Below are 27,001 nucleotides of genomic sequence, written 5' to 3'. Positions count from 1 at the left end.
GTATTTAAATCCTGCGGCATTGCGATTGGAGATGTTACGGCTGATTGCTTTAGCGGCACACGCTTCGTTGCGCTGTATATTGCCGCGGCTGGTGTTTTAGTCGTCGTTGATGTGGTCGTTGTGCCAGTGTTGTTGTTGTTGATACCTTCAACAGTACTCGTAAATGGAAGAAAGGGATTAAGGCTCTTTATAACATTGCTATCGGAAGCGGAAGTACATGGTGTAGATTTACGGAGAGAGGTATCTGGAGTAGTAACTTGTGGTTGTGGTTTGTGAGATGGCTGTTGATGTAGCAAGTGTCGTGTAGGCGAATTCAAAATGAACAGTTTACGACGCTGTCGCCCCGGAGTTGATGATGAACTGTTAATAGGACTGGAAGGTAGTTCTACATTAGCACTGCTTTTCACTGTAGCTGTTAGCTGAGATAGCGCTATCACTATGTGTAGACTCTTGCGAGGCCGCTCGACTATATACCGGGGTTGGTAGTTGAGCCGAATGCGAGCCACTGCCATCCAATTCTAACCCACTCGGGTCTTCTCCCTGACCATACTTAACATTCGTCATGTTATTCTCGAGCGGCTCATTCTCCTCATCATAGACGCTATGGTAGGTGCGGGCGATAATTTCGGGTAAAAAAGGATTATTCGGTGAGGTTAACGTATATTGATAATACGATCCGGCTGTTTCATTTGAGTCAGCACGTTTTAGTATTGGCTTTGACGTGGCAACTGTATTACTATCTGCTGGTTGGGCTAGAGTAAACGCGCTATCAATATCATCGGATTCTTCTGGAAAACTACCGACATAAAAATCGGCGGCTACGTGACTACAACTACCGCTAGTTGTTGAAAACCCCAAATTCTCCCATTCACCTGAAGAAGAATTATGAGACGAAGCTGTGAATCCCTCATTGGAGTGCGCATGAATGCTTTTTGTGCTTTCATTACTTGACTTAAAAAGAAGATTTTGAAGACGTGTGAGTTTCGTTGAACTGCTCTCGCTGGTAATGCTGCAACTACGACTTGCTTGTTGCTGTTGAATATCACTTTTACTACTGCTTTGTGATTTTAGTTTTTGCTTTTGTTTATGCTGTTTCGCTGTTAAACCAATGTCGCCCACCGTTCGTCCGGAATTGCTTGCCTCTGACACACCATTGTTGCTATTAGTGCTTACCTCGCCACCCATAGAGGAGTTCGATTGATGCCACGCCCAATAGCTGATGCTGGTTAAAGACGAAGTGCGTTCGCCGATCTCGCCAAAGTTACTTTCCAAAGAGGTACTCGAGTTTGTCGTTGCGACACTACTTAAGTGATGATATGCATACTCAGGTGGTGTGTCTGCGTCAGGACTGTCCAAAAGTAGCGCCGGATTGATATGTCCTCCACCAGCCGTACTGTATACACTGCATTTACTACCGCCGCCCGAGTCTGCACTTCCACCGACCCCCAGGCTAGGCAGATGACCTAGCGAAAATATAGAATGCGAATTGCGTTGTAGTGGAGTTAATGATCTAATGCCGAAGGGTTTTAAGTTGAAACTGTGTCCACCACCACTGTCAATAAGGCTATTGCAGCTGCTGTTTTTTTCGTCTGGAGAGTACTGCTTCTCTCTATGATTTGTACCGCCGAGATTCTCCAATCTATGTTCAGGTGGTTTGATCTCAAGTGATTTATGTTCGCCGCGTCGGAATGAACGTCTCAACTTCTCGGCAAATCTGCCACATGATTCTTTGGAACCCTTATTTTTCCCTGACGAACTTGGACGGGTGTTTATGGTTCTAACTGTTGCTGTAGATGGTTTGTTTTCCTTCTTTGTGTTGTTTATATTGAAGGTATTTTTACTTTTTTGGTCGTCATTTTCCGTTTGTATATTGTCCAACAATTTTTCCTGCATTTGCGCTGATATTTTTATTTTTCTGTCCACGGAAATTGGTTTGTTGTTTTCGCCTACTGTTGGCACTGCAATGACGTCTATTTCGTTTTTAACAACGTTTTGTTGTTGCTGCAAATGTACGATTGCTATTGCGGAAGTGAAGCCACCGCCCATTACGTCTACGCTGTCGTCCCTCATGCACTGAACATCGCTATCGCCAACTTCAACTGCGGCTGATACTGTTGAAGGTGTCCTAGTTTTTGCACTTGCATTCGTGCAGGTCTTAGTTTTTTTTATGGAACTAACTTTGCTCAATTTGGTCGAAAATGTATTGCGAACACTTTCTGTGCAGCGAATCAATTCATTTCGCTTAGAATGCCTCTGGCGGGTTAGTTCTTGTCGACGCTTTATATGCAGTTGAACTTGTTTCTTTTTGTTTATTTCGATTGCTTGTTCATCTCTTTGTATTTGCGTTAGTGAACTGTCCATCGGTGTGGGGAAGTTTTTTGTTGTCTTTTTTTTTACATCGTTTTCTGATGTTTTTGCATTATTTCTCTGATTACATAATATGCGAAAATAATTTGTGGTTGCCTACCGTCGAATTCCGCCAGTGGAATGCGTATAGATAATGTAGACGTGGGTTATATTCTAATCTAAATGTAAATAAGCGTTTCACATTTTCCCCTATATTTTGATTTACTTATGTCAGACATCATTGCAGATGTTCTATGAATTATTGTTAGTTATTTTGATTTTATTAATCCGAAGTTTTACACTGCTTTGAAAATGTTTTCACGGTTTTTTGATGTTTCTTTATTGAATTTCAATGTTTTTAATTCTAATCAACTAAATACTTTCGTCAATTAAACATTTGATTATCAATTTCAAATTTTTATTTAAACTGTTGTTCAACGCATTAATGTGCTTTATTATAAGCTGTAAGTAAACATCGTTAGGACTACTAAAAATGATTCGGTATTCATATTTTGGACCAAAAAATATGGCACACCGTTTCAAAAAATGAATTTGGGTTATGAAAAATGTTTGAAAAGAATTTAAATAAAGCAATGTCAGTATAGTATGTATGTTTGTGGGATTTGAAAGCGAAAAGAGTTGATTTGAAACAATTTTCATTTACGAACGATAAAGTTTGCAAACCTGTGTGTTTTGATTTAAAAAATATGCCAATGGTGTCAGAATTATTAGTAGATATTAGCAATCGTCTAATACTATGCAAACAATTTAAACTACACATTTACTGTTACATGCCTGAGTGGAGTGTTTGCGTGCGTGCTTTTTATATACTTGAGCTAATCCATTACTACGGCACTTCCGGTGGCCTTAAAATTAACAAGGTACAAAGCCATTTCGGTATGAATTAACAGTTAAATACAAAAGTGTCATAAATGCAGCAGCTCCTTGTTACGCTGCAGAAGCCAGGTATCTATTTCTGCTCATTATCCAACTAATTCATATTATTCCTCTCCGTAGCGCCGATACTAAGTCCCAATGCGTTAGGATATGCAAGCAGGCAATAACTAGATTTTTAGTAGGTTATCAGCTGGGTACCCGTTCATATATAGGATTAAGAGTAAACGAAAAACGAGACGAGGCGGCTCGCACAGGGGGAACTAGAGGCACAATTTCCCTAATGCCACTGACTATTTAGCAGAAAAGAAAGCAGATGATATTATATTACCGTGCGTAGTTTAATAAAACTTTTAAATTTTAGTTTGCATATTTTTAGATATTTAAGTTTTGACACTTTGATTGATAGCGGTCAAAGCAAATACGAAAAGTACCCAAAGGAAGTCACAAACATGTGCACTGGTTGACGGCCAATGTTTGATCGATAAAGCAATATATTTCCCAAGAGCGATGGAAGTAAGCGCATTGCCAACTGCGTATATTGTGGTGTAAAGTGTCATAAATGTGATAATTATGATGAAAAATAGAAAAAGTAATTTATAAGTAGTTCAAACAAATTTGTCCACTACTAAATCAACGATATTCAGCTAAATTGCTTCAAAGCTGACATTTGCAAAGTTAGCAATCGTGTACCAACCAAAGATGTGACATACTTTTAGGCGTTCTAATTTATAGTAGACGAGGATACAATGTTACCTACATGTGTGCATTTCAAACGTTTTTAAACACATATATGAATATATCAAAACAGGATACCTCTGAACACATATTTGACTTTTCTAAACATTCCGCATATTTGCTTTGGAAAGAAGCGTGCCTAGAAATACTATCATTTCTGGAGATATTTACCTGAAAGTATAAGATTGGAAATAAAGATTCATTAATAAATATATTCAAGGATTGAACTACTAAAACGGACATATGCGAAAAGAAAGAGTATTATGTTATAACGCGAAAGTGACGCACGAAAAGGGAATTATTATCCTTTCTTTGGAATTCAGCGTAAAACTATTTGCAAGAAACTGTTTGGGAAAACTTCGACCCCTTTCGTGCGTATTCAATAAATTACGTCAACTTAGTATTTGTAGTTTGAATATTGATGAGGTTAATGAAAGTGCGTTTATAACTAATATTACTTTTGTTGTTAAAGCGGACAATAAAAAGCCTCGCACCGTATTTCCCACTGTAGCAGCTTACTACATGAAAACTGTCACCCATTAAAATACAACAATTTGAGATTCTAGAAAACACCAAAAGGCATATCACAGTTAAATTCTCCATTGTTCGCAAGTTAACATATAATTGATACTCACTTGTAGTGCTGTATGTTGCTGAAACACTGCCGTACACATTTCGTAGAATTTCAATTTTGAATATTTAATTTATTAGATAAACACAAACGATAATTCAATTACGCACAAGAACTGGAACATTAAACGAACATGTAAACAAAAACATACCAACACAATTAGCCGGTACAAAGCAGCAAAAGTTTGAAGATACGACAAAACCTCTATAAGTAGCTGAAGTGCTTGGAAAATGGCAACAATTTGCCTAAATGGTTTAACCAAATTAAATAAAATTTACAATATTTGTAAGGAGGCCACCAACGCTTCAAAACAGAACAGAACTGTTTGCCTTTTGATAGCTAAGTATTCCCTTTAAACTCAGGGGCAGCATTAGGTATTATACAAATATTTTCATAGCTTAAACAATAATCGCACAAAACATAAAATGTATATATAGTATACTCAAGTGTTTAACTTCCAATCCAAGGGCCACAAGCATTAATTTGTAAATATTTTTTGTACTCCATAATAACACCATTTGTGCATTTGACTAAGGACTAAGGAATAAAAAATATTAAGCGAACTCATATAGAAACAATTTTGCATACAAACACAGGCGAGAACTTAGCATATATACAGATGTAATATTTACAACTGTTTTATGCCGCACGCTATATCGTATTAGCATTTGTTGGCGAAACGGTCGAATGCCTTAAGAAGGTCGTGCCAAAATGGACCTTCACCACGATTACACCAGCTCGTATTTTAGATTTTTACTAAAAGCCTGCCTATTATTTTGCTTTAGACACATATTTGTCACTTTGCTTTGCTTTCCATACCACTTTTTTTGCTCTTTTTATATACCCTTTATATACTTTGATTCCATAATTCTATTGCGTCACGTATGTAATGGTCAAACAAGGTAATTTGTAAACAATTGTTTTGTTGTTGTAAGTCTATTAATGTACAAGTATTTATTCAAAACCTGCAATGGTGTTCGCCCATGCCACATGATTGAGTTATTCCGCGTAATTTTGTGGTTACGTTCTTACTAACCTGTGCTTCTCATAAGTTTTTTTAATGGCTTTTTCACTAGCAAATATAATTTTCAGATTACAGTTAAGAAGTCTAAGCGAATATTTAGTAATAAAATCAGTGTTAGCAAAATTATATAAATCACGCTTATTAATAAAAACAACGACTTGGAAATGGGTTTTAGTCTTCAGCGCGCAACAAAAAACTACGGAAAGAAGTGAAGCATATCGGAATTTCAATATAACTGGCTTAGTATTACTGACCGCTAAAAAGTACTAAATACATACACACCCGTACCCGCCGCACTGATACCCATTCGCATAGCGGTTCCACTTGTATGGGCAATTTTCTTACCTTCTGAACAATTAACTATTTTCAATCAAACCAGCGACCTCACCACTTAGCAAACGACCGGCACCTAGGTGCTAAAACAAAGCACACCTAATGTTCAATACCCAATTTATGGCGAACAAACGTTTTTATATTAAACAAATAAGGTAGTGCCAAGCTCAAGCATAGCCGAACTTTAGATACACTCACAACAAATTTAAAAGTTCAGAAAACACATATTTTGACTTTTACATAAATATTTTGCTCTAAAATCAATATTAACAAAAAGTCGCGAAATTTTAATTATTGTAAATTTCAAATTTGTTTCTCCTTCGTCCAAGTTCCAAGTTAACGTTTTAACTAAAACACGTATTTTTTCACTTTAGATGATCCTATAAGGAGTTATCTTGCCAACGCAGGCGCATATTTTTCCGGAAGGGTCACCGGAAATGGTGTCTCAATGACCGAGTTTAAAGTATTTTTTTCCCAAAAATTTTAGAATTTCCTTTTTAATAGTGTAGGTTTGTAACGATAAAAAATTCGAATAAAATATTTCACTTTTTATATGAGAAAAAACTTATTAAAAACTATATTTTTTACCTGAGGAAACCCAGGTAACCCCTTAAAAACGAACTGATGGAAATAAATATATTCGGCTCCTTTTACTGTGACCTCCGAGGTGGTTCTGAGTGTATAAGAACACAAAATTGTTATACTCTGTGTAGCATGTTACAAGAGTATAATAGAGAGTATTGTCGAAATAGGTGTTTTTGCACCGTTTCAGCAAATAAATGTCTAGGTATGTCTTCTAACGTTGAATAATGTAAAATATTGTTTAGCATATACAAAAATGTTTATTTGTGTGTACAAATAATTAAAAGAGTTTATGACTATAAATAGTTTACAGTACCGTTTAGTTAATATCAGTTCAACTCGGCTCCTTACACTAACTTTACATCGAAACATAGGTTTCGTATAATTAGCATGTGGCAACTATTTTCAAGTGTTATTGTCGCTGTTGCGATCGATTTGGTATGTGCAGGACATATTCCACTGGGTCAAGCCACCAGTTACGCTTCTGTGGTGCAACATGAACAAGTGCCTCACCATGGTGGCTACACGGGTCCAGTTAATTATGTGATCTTAGGAGATAAGCAACACGAACCACATCACTATCCAAAATATGCATTCGATTATGGGGTTAAGGATTCTCACACTGGCGATAATAAGAGACATTGGGAACAACGTGATGGCGATTACGTCAAAGGTGAGTTAAAAATTTCGGCCAAAAACGTCTAGTTAAGTTAAGGGTTAATTTCTTCAATAGGTGGTTACACACTACTTGAATCAGACGGCACTACTCGTGTGGTTGAATACTCCGCTGATGATCACAATGGTTTCAATGCTATAGTGAAGAAGATCGGACACGCGCACAACCCAAAAGTATATTATCATAAGGAAGCCTACGGCTATGACAACCACAGACCATATCCTCAAGGACATTCCGGCAGCTATGTGGAAATCAAACAATACCATTAAATTGTGTAACCTCTGATACGAAGTATTAAAAAATAAGTTTTATATCTATTTTGACTTGAGGATTAAAATTTTTTTTGTCAGTTTTTGAGATATCCGATTGAAATTTAATAAATGTATTGTGATATTCAATTGATCATTTGTCGAAATCGGTAAGATGGAACAACTATACCACATAGCTCCCATACATTCGATTATTCAAATTTTTTACATATCACCTTAAAAGTCGTTGGTCGAAACCGGTTTTAGACCCATAGTATCTAAGCAAAGCTGTTGAAATAAATTAAAAAAGCAAAACTTTGAAAAAGTAAGGTAAATATTAACAAAACAGCAAGTGTGAGCTGATCCATGAAAGGAGTTTCGAAGGATTCCTTTAACTAAATTTAATCATTGCTATGGTGCATATTCGGAACTGGATTCGCACATACGTTATTGTATAAAGGATCCAAATATTCCGTTTCGTTTCGTTTATGTTCGTATTTACGCTTATCATCCTATCACATACAAGTATACTACATGCGTACATCCGAACAAATTGTATTAGCCGAAGACGGTGACGAAATACTCTACTAACCGCCGAACAACAATGGCACAAATGAGCAAAAAGTAGACTGTGATTCATCTAACGGTAGGGTGCATACTCGTGCTGTCAATTTTTCCTTTGTGTACTTTGTGTATTTCGTACATTATTAAGGTGGTCTTACGAACTTTAAGAAAAATCTCTGAATATTTATGAATTGGTTTATACTCTCATCTTTAAAAAAGTGCACTGAAATGAAATCTCAAAATACAACAATTAAATATTTATTGTCGCGATTTTTATAAAAATAAAAATTAAAGACTTGATCTGGTTTAAAATCAAGCCTTTAATTTTTATAGCTAATAATTTTTTCTCATTTTTTATGCATTTCAAATCACTAATAATATGTGTTTCAATGGCTAAAGCTTATTTGCAAGAACTATTTACCACCGTAATCATCCACACGCAGTTGAAGAGCAGATTTTGCAGAATTGCTTACTATGCGCAGAGCGTATTGGTGCACACAAACGCAAACAATGCCTGTTCGGTTCGTGAATGCGACAGCTGAATCCAAATGATTACCACTATTCTATAGTACCATATAGTTAAATAGGTATATAACCAGCCTGTAATAGCAGCTTTGTCAGTGAAACGCTGACACATCGCCTAAATTGCAGCAGCCAGCATTAGTCGTATAGGCTTTTGGAAATTCATTGAACCAAAGTTAAATCAATGAGTTGTTGTTTCATTTCTCTGTGTGTTCGTGCATTCGTGTGTTAAAGCTGCAACCTCATAGGCTTGTAAATGTTAAATGGTTCGGTGTATTGCATTTGCATAATTGGGGGTCAACCGTTCATTTTACAACCACAAATGCATTCACAAAACCCACAACTACTCACACTTATGCGCTAAGGAACATAGATACTGCTATTTGCTATGTATGCAGGAATTTTCATTAGCAAGGTGGAAAGGTATGTAATTTGTGAAACATCCCTTGCTCTTAAAGTGCTCGTTGAAGTATGTAGCTTGCAATTCCCACTTGATTAATTCACTTAGTGCTCAGAATAGCTATGCTCATTTGCAAATTTACATAGATGTGTAGTGTGTACAATTCGTTAAGAATATTCGGAATACGTGTGCTAGTTAAATAAAATACAAATTTGGGACTAATGGGATTTCGTTAAACTGAAAGTGTTTGGAAAAAAGTATGCGTGGTACATAATATTAATTTAACTTAATGCACAGATTTTGTAAAGTCGAAGCTTAACAAAGCACTAAGGGCTAGTGTTTGGTTTTTCAGTTAACTATAGCCAATATTTTTCCATAAAATAAAATAATAATATCAAAAAGTTTCACTTTAGCGAAAATATACTGAAACTTAGTTAGTTATCTGGGCAAAATAATTGTGTAACTTAAAGTATCTTAAGACATAATTGCTTTGTTTTAGCTAAATGGAGTGAAAAATGGTTCGCTGCAGTTGTCAGAAGTTAGGTTGCTATTATTTGAATGATAATCATGTGCTTAATTGAATAATGAATAATGGAATTTTAATGACAGCTTTCTTTGAAGAATCGAAATAACGATTAATTGGCGTTTTTATTGGAAGACAAATTGTTGTCCGTCATATATTGATCCATGATACGTGCTTTTCCCTAACTAAAATAATATATGAATTTATACATGTTATATTGTATAATATATTATACATGCGTATACCAATATAGAATTCACTTTTTGAGGATATACTTAACGCATAACGTGTGAAATTTACAAGTCAATTTAAATATCACGCTGAATGTATTTCGGCTATAGCCGCGTTAGCAGAGTCTACGCCAATAAAGAAGTATGTTCGCTATTCAGCATCATTGAGTGGAGTGCCAATACAAATTGATCACACAAACTGAGGAGAGGCGCTATCTAATATAATCAATCGCAACGAATTCAACTGCTTCGACATTAATATGCGATGGATGGCTTCTTACAATATATTTCACTGAAATAGGGAACAAAGTAACCAATTTTCTCCAAAGTATTTTGTGGCAACACCTGCATATCAGGAATGAATCTTTAAATTTAGCTATAGACATATTGTATTAAATAAAATATCTTTACAGGTAAACATTAGCTAGTAATTAGTCTTTCTGTGAGATCACATTGGTTAACTCACTATCACAATTTTATTAAATGCTTCATTTACATCTGTATATTATGCATGAGTATGGTCCTTAGTGCGTATGATGAACATTTCTTTAAGGTGTTGGCCCATTTAACTAAGCTGTTGGTGTAGTGTCAGAAAGCAAAATGGTTATAAATACCTGAATGCTTAATAAATGTCATGCTGAAACATTTAAGACAGCAATTGTTGATATGACTCCATTTAGTCTTTGCGGAGGTACGGCATTTACTCATTTAATTTGAATATTTTAGCAGACAACATTTAACTTTCTTGAAAATGGTCAAATATTAATTTGGCATTACATTTATAAGAAATATCGTGCTTGTCGTGGCCGTATAACCAAGTAAGTTCGCTACCCCTTCTACATTCACACGGATTTCAATTAGATATCCTGCCCACTTATGTTAATTAGTCGCCGCGCGAGTCGAACTGATAATTAATTGGATCATAATTTAATTGTGACAGCCCATCAACACCGTAATCGATTTGTAGTGGGTTGAGCAAAATCCATAAGCTCTGGACATCGAAGCAGGTAGTGGTAAACACTTAAAGCGAAGATTTATTTATTATGTTCGTAAATATTTTGAAATGAAAGAGTTGTGCTGATGATAAAAAAATAGTCTCTAATACGCATGCTGTGTTTGAAATGAGTGTCGGCTAATTGAATTTTGTGAATTTAAGCTACTCATAAAAATAAAAAAAAACAAATTTTTTTATTGTGAATAAAAGCTATGTGTAGGTATGTAAAAATTATAATGAACGAAGATTCTTCAAAAAAGTGACAACAAAATAGAAAAGCCAAAATAAATTGCAGCAAAATACTCATTTCTACATTTTGTTCTCATTTACTCAATGGATTGGAAATGAACTGGCTAATGTATGCAATTTATAATATGCACAGTGTATTTTATTTTAAATATATTTATACTCACATATGTATAAAAAGTTATAATATTATACGCCATTGAAAGCGCGCACATCACAACAATTATTTAATGCTCCATTACAAGACCGTTATGTGGATAAGTATGCAAGAATATGCCAAATGCTGACAATTTATGTACAGTTATTTATAAAAATCATTGTATAAATAAAATATTTTGCTCCTGGTAATTTTCAGATACGGTTTGTTAGCTTGTGAAGGTGCATTTTTTTTGTTATACTGTGTTAAATCGATCGTAAATTTTAAAATTTCGGCACCTATGTACAAATATATGATAATTTTATATGTATACAATCTTTTATTTTGAAAAATTAAACGTGTATGTGGCCGTTGATAATGGAAATTAATGCCAACGTTAGTGTTGAAGATTTTAGTCCTCTTTGTCGCATTCGGGCTCGCGCTATTTTTATGTGTATAATAGTAGACCTAAATTTGCTTCTACACTTTTTTCACACGGCGTAGTAGAATTAAATTCAATTTACTATGACGTCAGTAGTAATTATGCAAGCCATAAGCATATTTGTATATAAGTTCACACATTCATATGCATGCGCATATCTAGATGCCACACCATTATAGAAGTATATGATATTTTCTGTGCCCTGTCTTTCCTTTTAGCCTGACTGTCTTGGGTATTTATAATAATAAGTAATTTATGGTTATTAAACGCAACATTGTTGTCAGGTCGTAGCACTCGGTGTATTTTATTTATTTTGTCTTTGCGTGATTTAAGTCCCAAATATGAGAGTATGTTTATATGCCAGTTTTCATAAATATGCTTTAGTATAAATATGGGGATGCGAGATGATGGAGTGTTTTTTGATTTCAGTTGCCATAAATTCATCTTTCTACATGCTTTGACATAATTGCTTCGGTTGCGAATACATAACATTCTTAACGCCATCCTTTGTTATTGTTATAAAACAAAAATAGTATTTTAAAGCAAAGGATGCTATATTTTTCATATACGGGCAGCAACATAACTACATGACTGCTAAAATTCTTTTGGAAGGAAACCAACTGTATTGCATTACTGACGCATATGCTTAGTATTCCCTGTCCTTTAGTGGATTTGGAGTTTTGAATATAATCAGCTTGTATATTTTTCTAATAGAAAAAAGCAATTAATACAAGTAGAAAATAAATAAACATTATTCTTCGCTATGTGGTCGTTAACGCGACCATTTGGAGCAAACTTGACTGAATGACGCTAAAACTACACAGCTGAAATTTATATATTTGTAACTCAATTACGAGTAAAAGCTTTGAGGGTACTTCTGCCTTTAATGACCCTCTATTTTCCAGATAGCATCACGATGCACACCAGAAAAGAAGGGTAAGCGTAGCTTAAATTTAATAGTGGTTTATAAACATACTCATATGGCATATGTGCCTAATTTTGTGCATAATGTTTATTATATGATTTTATCAGAATCGGCTATCGGCAGAATTAGCTTTAATAACTAATTAATGTCAAAGTTTGTTCTACTCAACTTCAAATATAATTAAACAAAATGGATAGTAAAGATATCACATATTTTATAAATTGCCAAAAAACGCTCGAAATTCGAGCCTCTAGACCCGAATAACCGAAAAAGTGTTCAAAACTTTATTTTCAATTAGTTGTTTATTGTATTCTAGTAAGAATTGGTAAAATTAATACTCTGTATATTGATTAGAGTAATGCTCAGTTTACCGACACTTTACTATGTACGTTAGTGGTCGTGCAATATGGCTACCAAAGTAAGAAAAAATAAGGAACTATTGTAAAATATGAAAATATAAATTGTTGCCAACTTTCAATACTTGAAAAGCCAGGTAGTCAAACTGAGTTTCCACCATTTTAATATCCGTTATGCAATCAACCTACAGCAATAATAAATTCAATGCATCCACAATAACGGCAACGAAGACTTGACCTTACCAATATACCAAATGTGTTTGTAATTTTTACAAAACCTCTTCTATGTAAGTTTCGACGGCACTTATTCTTGATGTAACCGAAAAACAACAACAAGTGAGTTAAACTGGTCTCCTTGGCATGCGCTTTCGTTTTGGAGCATTCTTAGTTATGGTTATGAAATATGGCAGTTCTGTTGAAACGAAATGGCATACTAGGCTCTTGCTAGGCAACTTTTAGGTGTTCTCTCCTGCCATTTAAATTTCGCCGTTTCCTTCATTGCATTGCACATTCACAAATTGCATTTTAATGCTCTTTTGCAGCATGTCCGCTTTGATATATATACAGATTCTTATACATGCTTTGCGTTCAATGGATAATTAATTAATTTTTTATTTAAATATAAATGCTACTTCTGGTTCCTGTACATTTATATTCCTTAAGTTGCCAATTATCCTCCAAAGGTTTCTTTAATGGATTACTTTCCTTAGTCTCCGCAGAAGCAAAAAATAATTAGAAGAATGAGATAGCGCACAAAACTGCAGACTGCACACACAGAAAGCAAGGAAAAAAGTAACTGCAAATAAAACTCAAAGACATTTTTTTTGCGAATTTTGCCTTTTTCGTAAAGACGCATGCAATGCAACTCATATTAATAAATGAAGATTTTACATGAGACAGATGCACATTTCATGTATGTATGTATGTATGCACTTAAAAATAATAATTGTAGCAGTAGAGTGATGTAGACTGCACACTAGAAAATTCGAGAAGACTTTATGTGCAACTTGTAAGGGCTAACGCAACAAATAGACGACTTTTACAAGAAGATATACATATGTATGTGCGTGAATAAAAGAGAAGGAGCTAAGTACTTTCTTCTTACAAATATACATCCTGAACGGCACTCGCCGACCGCTGGGCTATTCCTTTTGGCAATAAAAAAGAACGAGGCTTTCGCGTTGACTTTGACGTCAGCAAATGTTGGAAACAAGCATAAATGTGGGAGTCACGAAGGCATATAAAACCAACCTGCCTCTACTAAAACTTTATGCATTTTTGCTGTACTTCTCTACTGAATATTGCATAAGCTTATTCTGAAAGTAAAAAAGGCAATGCTAAAGGTGAAAAGCTAAACATGATTTGCAATTAGCTGCTGCTACGATTTCACCAATACGCCTATTGTTGCTTCATATTTCTCTTTGGTTCTGTTCTTTTACTTAGCATATATTATTCCCACTACATACACTTTTGTGTATAAAAATACTATCTATGAGCAATACTTCTTTGATTTGAGTGGGCTCAACGCTGGATGGAGACTCCATCAACACAACGTCCGAATATTATGGGAATATGTGATATGATAAGCTTATGTTTGCGCAAATATACGTATGTATGAGAAAAATGCTCGGACAAATACCTGACAAAGTCACAATTGACAATTTTATATGCGTAATTGTATGACTTCCCACTTATACTAACAGCTATGCACACTGTGGCATAGATTTTGTGTATTCCTTTTGCTTTGCCGCGGAAACAACGGGAGCTCGTTGGATATTTACAATTAATTTCACACAGCTGAGAGAGAGAGGCTCTTTCACCATTAACGCAACTTTAAACAACGCGCTGCAGGTTATCATCGAGTCAAAAGGTTAAATCAAATATAACCGCTCAACAATTTACGCGCGGGAAGCGCGACCAAGTTAACGGAGCTGTTCTGCTTGTAAATACGTATACATTTACTACTTAGTATAGTCAACCTGTGGGGAAATTCAATATTGCATAGTAACTATGTTTACTTTCCCAACGTACTGTATAAATAGTAATTTCGTTAGGTGGCATTCTAGAGGCCCGAATATCGAGGGTTTTGAGATGTCGTGACAACTACATTGAAAAAAGTTGTTATGCGCTAAACCAGTCCAGTTACCACGACACTAAAACGGCAACAACTTCAAAATAGTTTTGAATTTTAAAAAATTCTTTTAGGGGATATTTTTGAATATTTCAATCGAACTATGAAAAAAATCGATTTTTTCAAATTTCTAGACTAGAATACCCTTTTAATATATGCTTATACGACCATATGTACATATATACGGCAGTGCCATTTACCATTTTTTTAAAACTTAACCCCTTTCAAGCAATGCAACTTTCCCTAAAGGGCAATTTTCCTATATAAGATATATACAATTCATACCCAAACAGCTAAACTAACGGCAAGTAATATGAAAACAAATTTTATTAAATAAAAGTTAAGCATACAAAAACCCGATTTCTTTTTGGTAAGTTTACTACTCTTACCACGACCTCTTGATATTCAAGTACTACTAGATTTTGTAATTCTTTAACCTCATTTCCATTTCGACATTTAGTTATACTTTACTCAACATGACAAAAAAGCAATTTTTAAATGCCTAAAATGTGTGTTCCATAAATTTAATTCTGAAATTAATTTCTTAATAGCTAAAGTGTGATTATGCAGTGATTATTAATGATAATTATTCTTGCTTTTAAAATGCCTATTGGGACATACTGCGTGTACAGGCGGACTACAATGTAATAATATGGTATATGTACATTTAAGCGTTGCCATTGTCATTGATTTATATGATGGTTCTGGTACTTAACCCTCCATGAAAAGAACCACTCGCGTGAATGGTGCTTTTGAGAATACCAAAGTGTTTAACATGCAAACCAAATTTGAATAATTGTGCTGTTTTTTGAGTTTTCGAATGGTAAATACCTTTCATACATAATACGATTGCTTGCTTGAATGAAATGAGGGTTGAAGTCAACAGCACGCATTTCTTCGCTTCACACTGGAGTAACGGCCTACGGTTGGTAGCTTAAAGTATTCCAAAAGCGTTTGACACTTTTCTAAAAGTAGCATGATTTGAGAAAAGTTCTCTCTACAGCTATGTGAAGATAAGTTGACATTAATGCTTGCTGAAACCCCATATAGGCTGTAAATATTATGGCCACAAAGCAGAATAATTAATTAATTAACTAAGTATTTTAACCATTTAGCGCGTATTGCATCCATAATATTTCAAAATGGATGAAATCCAACCATATAAGTTGTTGAATTTTTATGTTATACTTATATCGTTCAATATACTAAATATTTAATGAGACTAATTGATCAGAAATATTGTATATTGAAGCGTCTTCACAAATCAAATATGTATTTCTCGGGATTGTAGACGGAAATTAAGCCTTGTGTTGGCACGACAAATTAATGAGATCAACGAAATTAGCGAGACTGTGTACTCAGAACTGGTCGAACATTTGTATTTGGCCCATTTCATTAATTAATTGCATACATATCACACCAATCTGCTTAAACGCAACACCAACGGGCTGGGCGCCCATAAGGTTGAATGAAATCCAGCCTCACATTGCACACACACACATACACGACTCGTGAAAATGAAATTGTTTAAACAAAAGCAAAACAGCAAACTCATGCCGATAACAAAATGGCATACAAGTCATTATTGCATTTTGTGGCGATGGCGTTGAATAGGCGAGATTTCCTGTGGCAGGAATGAAGGACTCTCACACAAGTTACGCTCCTACTTTTCCACTCACTTCCGGCAATTAGCAAGTGTATTGGTGCATATGATTGTACAATTTCACATTTGATTACGGAGTATTATTTGTCGAGAAGATATGTATGTATATCGATGAAGATAGTGGGGCATAGGAAAAAAAGCGTAGAGCATTTGATAGCAATTGTTGTATGCACATAAGGTAGCATATGTAAGATATATAAACATGTGTTAAAACAACAAATAGCTTAATACCTTCAGATAATAATTTTTTTGGACAATAGTCATTTGTATCATTTATTGAGTATATTCAAAAATTTAAAATGTTGAAGAGGCTGTTAAAAATATTATAAAATTACGAAGAGAGAAATCACAATCTTAGATATAAATCTACCCACAAATCCTAAAACACACAAAATAAACGCAAAATTTAAATATGCCGCCATTTCAATTAATCTCTTCACAAGTGAAGAAGTGAAAAACACTATTCCGACCATATTTTGTATGAAATTTTCGAAGCAAGGCCGCCAAGCTTTCTTTATTTTTGAAATATTATTCAATAATTTAAAACTATTGAGTTCGGCAATCATTCTACCATCTAAAGGTATGGAACTACAACAGAACTTGACTGGATGAATTACCAAATACACTAAAATATGCTTTAATCGATAATAAACATTTATACTTTCGTAGAATATATGCTAATTTATATATACATATACATATACTCTTTACGAGAAAACATGTAAAATATCTAATTTATACTGACTTCATTAAATATTATCGTCCTCTTTAACTTTGTTGTAAATACCTCATTGCCCACACTCCTGTTCTGTTCTGTTCTGTGTCTCTCTTGATGCCATTTACATTTCTCACATTAACATCTTTACGCAAGAGGGAACCTATTAAAGTTTCGCCTAATTATATAAGTAGCGGTTGGGCGCATTAGCACCAGGCTAAACATAATATGTATACGCGCTAGCGCCCAGCGCTTGAATGAAGCGTGACCCAGCCTTGCCATCGTCTTGCTGTACGTATTGGCCTTAGTATGCCCAAGGATACACACAGACAAGCACTGAAAAATCGTGAAAATAAAATTAAAATGGCATACGCAAAGAAATGCGAAAAGGCCGTTATAAATGAGATACTATTTCAAGAAACGCTGTTTTGCCAAAGGAAAGCGCTAAATAAACAAACCAAACATTGGCAGGTAGAAGAGAGTGCACGAATTCATTACGGAGCAAAAGTAACTGCACTACACCCAAACCAGAAAAGTGTACTAGACTCAAAGGCGAAGGCGAACTGCACCAAAGTGCCAAGATGGACGAGGTAAGACATTCTTACGTCATTTACGTAATTAACTTTAAGTTTCATTCAATTCGTTGGCAAGGTCATTTCAATGATGGTCACTACCAATAAACGACCGACCACCGCAAACGGTTTTAGGTCTGAATTTGTCGAATATTCGCAGTAGGAGCGTGCGAGGATATTACGCGTAAACAGATTGTCTAACACGAAATAAAAAGAGGAAAACGTAAATACTTTTTGCTACATACAAAAAGCGTGTGAGGTAGGAGAGTTGTGTCATGTCAAAGCTAGAGCTTGCTTAGCACTGGCTCACTTTAGGCTGGTTGGGGTTGCTTATGTTCCGAGTTTACTTTTTGGCGTTTATTGCGATTTTATTTGGCCTTTTTATTGATACATATATATATTTGCTTTATTCTGTCTATGTCAATCCACAAATCGATCGTTATTTTCGAAAACTTTTCTGCAACTTGCTGACAATGCAAAACATATGAATGTGGTGTACGCACATACAAGCATCACCAAAAGCCGTTTAGTCACTATGGTGTTTGCGTGAGTGAGAGTTTGACATCCACAATCTTGTAAATCCCAGCTGTCGCCTGTTATTAACCATTAACTGACAGCGTAACTTATAACGACAATTTCGGCGATATTTTTTGAAAATGGAAAAAATTTGCACAATTCTCTAGAAAACTTCTACCACTAGGCAATGGTTTTAATAGTGATATAATGGGTTATATCTTCTTATTCTTTTACTAAAATAGACACCGCTTACGCGGTTATAGCCGAGTTAACAACAGCGCACCAGCCTTTTCTTCATTTCGCAATTTGGCACCAATTCGAGATACCAAGTGCAGCCAGATCTTTCTTCACCTGATCTCTCCAAAGGAGTTGAGGTCTTCCTCTTCCTTTGCTTCCCCTAGCGGGTACTGCGTCGAATATGTTTAGAGCTGGAATCTTTTGAATAGGTTATATACGTAGCTATAAACCACTGAGAACCAAAAATATGTAAAAATTAGTCAATGTCTTTTATATCGAAATTATAATTCATGTTTTAACTTCAATAGAAAAAATAATTGATCTATTCGAAACTTAACAGCTGCAAATTGGAAGATTAAAATCATAATTGCACAGAGGTAAATTATATATATTCCCAGGTTCAACTAAATATCAGTATATTTACTATAGTTTAAGATATATCTGTTTGTAATTGCCGGTAAAACCAGTTCCTAAATATTTTTGAATATAATGTTAATATAATTTCTTCTTTCTCTTCCGCTGCAAAATATATGAAAGTAAACATCACTCAGTGGTGCACTGTGAGTTGAAGTAATTCAACATCAGAAATGTCTTATGTATTTATTAAAGTTAAGGGACTTACAGGAAAACTGAATTTTCGTTATGCGTTCGCATAAACACCTGGAGACTAATTAACGGACATTTCACCACATTTTATTAGTGAAGATTAAGCGTGATTTATATTTGACGCTAAGCTCGAATAAACCTATAATCCCGCACAGTCGACACAATAAAACTTTCATGATTATAAACATACACAAATAGAAATATATATTATTGGCATACATAGTTGTGTTTCAATGTGTTAGTTTGATTGGAAATTTTTTACAGAAGAACCAGTAAATTAGACGAAATTTGAAATCGGTTGCTGTTTTTCAGATCCCGTTATCTCTTACAGCTAGTCTATATTTAATAATTTACAATGTAATTGCTTTCCAGTTATTTCAACACAAAAATTGCACAAAAAACGAATATTTTATAGCAACATTGCACTAAAACAACCTGCCAGCAAATTCCTGAGCTGCCAATTTCTTTGACTTTATATTCGCATTTTCCGCATCCTTCATTTCGATTCGAGTGCCTGGAAGTTTATGTGATGTGAAGCTTTGTTATAGTTCACTTGCGCCCGCCCATCAATATGTTGATTGAGGTGATAAGTGAATATATGTAGAAACATTAAACTTCATGTAGGCAAGTCCTTGCATGCAACGTTTTTGTTTTCACATTTTTTGCCGTAATATAGTATGCTGTTTGTATGGAAACGGTGGTGATTTTAAAAGTGCTTTAACGACCTTGCTTCCAACGCCATCATCAACAATGCAAAATCTAGGATTTACATAAATTGCATAATCGAATGCACTTGTCAAAAACCAAATTGAATTCAGAATTCAATTAGAAACACAAAGCTTGCTATGTAAATAAATTAATGGCTTTGTACTTAATTAAATAACAAGACATCAGTACTTTTTAATTGGGCCGCTAGGGGCAAGAGAAAAGCTAATATTACATCTTAAGATATATATATACATATATTACATAAAAAATAAACGAAAGAGTTAACGGTAAATGCCATAATTTCGCTGTAAATGCTGAGTAAGCGTAATGTGTCATTTATGTTACAATATAATGATAAAATTTCATTGACATGCTTCATCGTTAAGGCAAAGCACAAATAATCAATTTCCGGTGTGCTTAAGACGGCAAACTTCGCTTAGAAGATAATTACTAGCCATCAAACCAGTGCTGCGGCCTTGATGTCGAAATTGACGCTACTTCTTATAAAATTTCTTAAAATAATAGAAGCTTTATCTTTTGCCTTGGTCTACATTTCACATTTAATTCATTAATTTAACTATAATTAAACTATTGCAATAGAGTTAACAATTAGTTTTGATATCAAAATGAAACATCTAATTATAATCTTATTGTTAGTGTTTTCTTTAACTATTAATAATCATGTTTAGGTTTGGAAAAGTTGACAAATAGTTATTTTGAATGTGTTCGCTTGCTCCTTCAGCTCAGCACACATTTGACTCTCAATATAAAACTTTTTTCATTCACTTATATATGCGCACTGTTCTGCGAAAAGTTTGTGTGTTTAAAAGTATCAAAAGTTTCAACAGTTGCCATTCAAATTGAATGGAATACACAATTAATGTGACTTATCAACGGCTCGAGACTGATGTTTTACACAAACATAGACAACTAGCACACATGATAATTCAAGCAGACAAAATTTGGTTTCTATGAGTAAAGCGTGCAAAAATTATATATGTATATATAATAAATATATACGCGAGCTACTGCCTCAGTTTTTGAAATATTGAGCAGAAATTGTATACCTATCCTTTTCTCACCCAGGCGATACTCATTTATCGAAATCGCCAATATCGGACCACTATAACATAAAGCTGGCATATAAACTGAACTATAGGAACCAAGTGCTTGGAATGGAAAGCGTTGTCATTTGATGAGATATCTTAAAAAAATTTTGCACAGGTAGTTGCCTAAGGCAATATTGCAACCTGCGATGAAATTGTTCGTATCGGATTACTACTCGTATAGCGTATAGCTGTCATGCAAACCATTCGATTAGAATCAAATGCTTGTATGAAAAACTTTCTCATTTAACTTGGTATCTTCACGAAACTCATCATGGATTATTGCCTAAGACAGGGTATTTTTTGTTGTTGTTAGCCAAATTTGATTAACTTAAATTAGATGCATTAGTGTGACATTCACACGCACCGTACATTGTCACATCTGCACCAAAAAAGAATGTAAGGATGTGTGCAGGTAAAAAGGTTAATATATCGGTTAATAATAAGATAGTTATCTGATTAAAGCACTTTTGTTCAGCGGTTTATCAGTTTCACGGGCGAAATATGCCCGCAGCAAGAATGTCTTCATTGGGACCACTGTGCGTATACGCAACCGAAGGTACTACATATTTTTAAATTTAGTAGGATCAGAAAATTTGTATTTTTTTAATAGTACTTCCTCGATTAAAAAACAATGTATACAAAGCGAATCCGCATTTCTGTCTATCCATTCATTCGCCTATCCATATTTTATTGCCGTCAAATGCATATGACTAATCAAACAATAGTTGTACCACTTCTGCATATGTATGTCTCATGTTCAACTGTAAACAAAATTGACAAATTACTGACAAATGTAGTGTCAAAGAAGCGAAAATATTGCGAACCATGACTTATGTAACAGTCACCGGGCAGCGTCTAAATCACTTTCATAAGCAACAACAACACTTTGACTCTCGGTGTAGGCTATAAAAGCATCAGTGGCGAAAGTGAACAATCTATTCAGTTTGCTCAGTCACCATTGCATTCATTCGAGCAGCTAGCCTAGCGCGCAAGTAAAAATGGTAGAAGCAAGATAAATTGGAAGTGGAAGTTTGCTGTGGTTGCTCCTAAATGCACATCTACTCAACCTTATAAAGAAGTGAGCTGCCAACGACTGCTAATGCCCAACTTCATAATGGGCATCTACAGCACGGTTGGTTAGTTGTGTGGTGAAAAAGGTGAAAGGGTTGTTGAATGTGTTATACATAAGTATGTGTCTACAACAAGTGTAATAATACAACAATAACAACAATAAGAAACGCCTTGAGTGTAACGTTAGCAGGCATTTCGACAACTACAAACTGTAGGGGAATCATTTTTTGTATGAAGTGATTTCGAGCCACTTGAAGCTATCCAATATGTTTTATACTTAGTGGAGAGCATGAAGGACAAATACAATAAATTGGCAATCACTTTAAAATCTTCATATGTAATATACTTAGCTGAGTTCGTTCCGCTGCCTCCGCAAGTGATTTTCCACTTGATTAAACAAATCAGTACATTTAAAGGGTTACATGGAGGATTTATGATGAAATTAGCGAAAGTCTTTTCGAATTTGTTTTGATTTAAACAATTAAATATAAATATATTTGACTGTTATTCTGTTGGTTACCTCCCCAACTAATGAGCGAAGGACCAATTGAATTATGCTGATTACTATAAAGTCTCGGTGTTTATGCTTTACATTAGCCATGGTGTCAGCGAAAACTCATAAATTTAATGAATCTAAGCATTAAAAAGCTAAAAATTCTTTATTAAATTGTTTATTTGTATAACTAAGAAAAATAATAAGCCACACAAAGCCATTAGCAGAGCAAATAAATTCCTTGACACCACAGAAACTCATAGATTGTTTAGTCAAGTTGCGGCCAAGACATTTAATTTTGTTTTTTCCTAAACTTTACACCAACAATATTAATAATTTCCTTTCTTTTGTGTTTTAAAGCTTTTCTTTTAATAATATGGCAGGCACGCTTCAAATTAAATTTGATTTATGATTTATATTACCGCAGCACGACAGGTAGACTCTTAGCCAATGGTCCAAAGTCAAATTATCTGCAGACATGCCTACATAGCAGAAAAATATACGAGTACATATATATGTGTTTGTGCTTCACAACACTGTATGCCCTCAAATTTAACGGAAGAAATATAAAAAGTACTAAAATTTACACAAGACGCATATATGTAGTATATGGTAAGTAGTAAAGATGATAACGAGCGAGATGCGAAAATATAAGTTATAGTAGTACAGAGGATAACATTTAACAGGGCCATTTGAGGTTAACATTTTTTATGTCACGCCTCCTGCCAGAGTTTATATGTACATATATAGTTAAATATCGTCTTAAGTTACGTAAACCAAACTTGCTGAAAACAGTTCTCTCCATAGAATAATTGAAATTGATTTGAAAATATTTTCCCAATGGGCCAGTATATTGTAATGTATTACATGTTACTATGTGCAAAAACCCCTTTTCACCTATTTGCTTTGCTAGAGACTGGTTATATTTCGTCACCTAAAATGCAAAATAACGTAACAACATTTTCGGAAATTTACAGGGGAAAGAATGAAACACGTAATAAAATGGAACATGTTCATTCATGTTTGTTCATTATTTAAATAATAGTTAAAACTGGGTTATATAGGATAGAATAACTTAAAATGTCGATGAAACACTCAATTTCGATTTTTTGATCATACGATATTTCGCATTTTGGTGACGATATGTATATTCTTTAGGGCCACTTATTCGTAAAAACTGTGCTAGAAAGTTATGCAACCGAAGTTAGTTGGCTTTCGGGCTGATATAACTGTATATATTCGTATAGATACATATTTATACCCTGAACAACGTATGTAAAATTTGTTACAATTTTTATAGCATCCAAAAGGAAATGTCAGAGACCCTATAAAGCATGTACATTAATGATCAGTGACGAGCTGAGTCAATTTAGCCATGTCCGTCTGTCTTTCCGTATATGCGAACAAGTCCCTCGGTCTTTAGGATATCGATCTGAAATCTTTCCTTTTCTCAACAAGAAGCTGTTCATTCGTCGGAATGATCGATATCGGACCACTATAGCATATAGTGCTTGAATGGAAAACTTTTTCATTTGGCGAATTATCTTCACCAAATTTGACATTGTTTATTATATAAGAAACCGGTGCAATTTCCGTGGAAATTGTTCAGATCGAGTCACTATAGCACATAGCAGCCATACAAACTCACGGATAAAAGTTCTTGGATGGAATCTTTTGTATATATGAAGGGTATTTTTCCCTTTTGTTTTAGTTTCAAATATTTTTGGTTTTTTGTGTTTGAGGCCTAGAAAGACGGTTTCCATTCGTGAAGTTTTATTATGCGTTCCTTCAGAGTCTGACGTCAGGAGCATACATATGAACACCCATAAGCGAATATTTAATTTACACATATGCCAACAAGCCTGCACACACACATATGCGTCTACGTTTATCAATTTACGTCTATCATTGCATATAAATTTATGATTCATAACACGGATATTGTAGGAGTGCCGCCTGAATAAAATGGCAATGTACACACATACACAATAATAGAGAAGGGCTTTCTTTTTCACATGCGCGCTTATACGCGACACGAACACACACGTGCACGTGTGCAAATATGTGCTAAAATATTGGCCATTTTACGACACATATTGACCGTTTTATGGGGCAGTTTCGCGCCACAAAAAGCTTTGGGGTTGGCCGTCTGCAAGGCGCACAAATAGTATAAACATTTGTGTGTGTTTGTTTTTGTTTGCGTTATAAAAATACCAATTTTCTTATGGGAAAGACTTTACAGGTTGTCGTTTTATTATACATATTCATAGTATTATGAGTATTACGAGTATTATGACTCACACAGTTAATATCATTCTTCAGACTGTTGCTATCGTGGAATTTGGTGATAAAAACAAATTTATTAGACCTATAATGATTTTAGATAATATGTATGTATATATAATATATGTTTACATATAAACACATATACGTCAGGTGATGTGCAGCCGATATTTGCGAAATGTGCATGCATATTTTCGCTTTTCACATCATGGCAAACAAAGTAAGCATGTAAACCAGGCAAGTGGCAATGGAAGGGTTTGGCAAATATAATATGTTCTCTTAGATATTTAAATTATTATGCAATATATATCGAATGTATATGGCATTATTAAGCTATCCAACTGCTAAAGTAGAAGTTTGCTAAAATCATTAAACTCGGTATGTTTTGCACATTGTTCTTTGGCAGACTTTACCAAATCTTTTTCGGGAATGTACAGGCGTCACGTTGTAATGAGTATAGTCATTCATTCCGCATCGAAATAAAATTCAGTACAGAAAAAATGTTCGATCGGAAATTTGTATGCGACCATTATACTGTCGATCATCATAACTAAACTGTTTTATCAACTTCGATATGGAAAGAATAGTGTGTGTACAGGATACATCAGTAACTACATTAGTTAACATCGCTTGGCCAAGCTTTTAATATGATGATTAGTTTTGTATGTACTGCTGGGTATAGATTGCATCAATTGGTATCTTATTACTGGTACTTTTAGCTGGGATCTTATCCGAAATATTTGCAACTTACTCATCAAAGGAGAGATTGTCTCCCTGGACAAATGTCAAGTAGATTAGATTCAAGTGAGTAAACTTTCATTTGTTTTGGCGGGAAAATAGACGCATAAACTGGGGTGCATATACATATATACATACATATATAATAAATAATATATTAATTTTATTTTATACCATTCGGTTTCATTTACTAATTATTTATAATATTTGCAAATCTGTTTCATACAACTCTCATCAGTGTTTGGCTTCCAATAAAGTTGTTTGCAACCAAATAAAGTTGAACGACAAAAAAAATTGTTTAATTTATTATAAAATAAACCCAAAAATATATCACTTTTGAGCTAAATATGAACCAACCCAAAAAAAATTCGGAAAATGTAAACGAATCGGAGGATGCTTTTCATGAATACAGATTGTTGTTACAGATGTGTGATTTCTTATCTGTGCTGTGTGTTAAATAGCACGTGCTCTTTGCTAAGTTTAGCCGATATTCTGAGGTTTACTTTTGCGTTATTGATTTCACCTTTTTTGGACTTTGTACTCATGGTTTAAAGTTGTTATGTAAATACATTCATAAGTATGAATTTTCGGTTCATTTTGTACACTTTGGTATTTTAGTACTTACATTATATAATAACGGCTAAAAACTTAACTTTTAATCATATTTAGCTCACACAAAAACAATTGCATTCGAGACAGCTTTTAGTTTGCTCATACTCGTCAAGGCGCCTATTAGTATGCCACACAAACAGGCATTGCTCATATACTGTACGCTTTCTCACACTTCGTTAGCAGCCAGAATTTATTTTCCTCTAAACACAACGATTGAAAGTTGCACCACACTGATTCACACATATTTACACAAGTGTTGGCGTTAAAGTTAGCGGTGATTAAATAAATGGCATTAGCGAAATCGCTGGCGAAAGTACGTACAACTATTTCATGTTCTTTTTTTTGTATATGTGGGCGCCACATAAACAGCAATACGAAGAAAAATTAATTTACACACACAGCACACTGTGACATTAACGTATTGGGGAGCAACGGTTGCGGGAAGCTGTGTGAATAAACGTTTCTTCTACCCGCGCTGTGCACTGTTTCCGTATGAATGCTTCGTGTGGCTAGACTAAGAGCCGACCACATCCGCTCAGCGCAACGGTTTGGTTCGAACTGAACACTCATTTCATGCCTCGTTCGTTAAAAAGGACGAACGTAAGGACGAAAACAACTAACATTCATATATTCAAATTAATCGAACCGAACAGAACCAGAAACGGCATAAAGAGTGTAGTAGAACTAGTAGCACTGAGCATGAGAAATGAAAAGTTTCTATGAAAATAAAGTTATTA

At 34.6% G+C, this 27,001-nt stretch overlaps 3 protein-coding genes across 4 annotated transcripts in view; 1 reads left to right on the top strand and 2 right to left on the bottom strand.

Moving 5' to 3' along the window:
- Positions 1–27,001, bottom strand: part of LOC126762146 (uncharacterized) — a 57,245-nt gene that overhangs the window by 14,170 nt on the left and 16,074 nt on the right. The gene's annotated exons all lie outside the window — the stretch shown is intronic.
- On the bottom strand, positions 289–26,809 carry LOC126762150 (uncharacterized). The gene is made up of 2 exons (XM_050478689.1): positions 26,278–26,809; positions 289–4,149 (listed from the first exon to the last, which is right to left on the bottom strand). Exon 2 carries the CDS (start codon positions 2,359–2,361, stop codon positions 391–393), a length of 1,971 nt encoding a protein of 656 aa, XP_050334646.1. The 5' UTR covers positions 2,362–4,149; positions 26,278–26,809; the 3' UTR covers positions 289–390.
- LOC126762163 (cuticle protein 8-like) lies at positions 6,514–7,541 on the top strand. The gene is made up of 2 exons (XM_050478707.1): positions 6,514–7,221; positions 7,282–7,541. The coding sequence occupies exons 1-2, from the start codon at positions 6,939–6,941 to the stop codon at positions 7,491–7,493; spliced, it is 495 nt and encodes a 164-aa protein (XP_050334664.1). The 5' UTR covers positions 6,514–6,938; the 3' UTR covers positions 7,494–7,541.

This window comes from Bactrocera neohumeralis, chromosome 6 (assembly GCF_024586455.1).
Source record: "Bactrocera neohumeralis isolate Rockhampton chromosome 6, APGP_CSIRO_Bneo_wtdbg2-racon-allhic-juicebox.fasta_v2, whole genome shotgun sequence".
NCBI lineage: Eukaryota > Metazoa > Arthropoda > Insecta > Diptera > Tephritidae > Bactrocera > Bactrocera neohumeralis.
This window is presented reverse-complemented; position numbering and strand designations above follow the sequence as displayed.

What these genes read in the sequence shown, in the direction of transcription:
- LOC126762163 (XM_050478707.1), top strand. Translation starts at nt 6,939, where the DNA reads ATGTGGCAACTATTTTCAAGTGTTATTGTCGCTGTTGCGATCGATTTG. An exon ending in TGATGGCGATTACGTCAAAG is followed by an intron (nt 7,222 to 7,281) that starts GTGAGTTAAAAA and finishes TTTCTTCAATAG; the next exon opens with GTGGTTACACACTACTTGAA.
- LOC126762150 (XM_050478689.1), bottom strand. Translation starts at nt 2,361, where the DNA reads ATGGACAGTTCACTAACGCAAATACAAAGAGATGAACAAGCAATCGAA.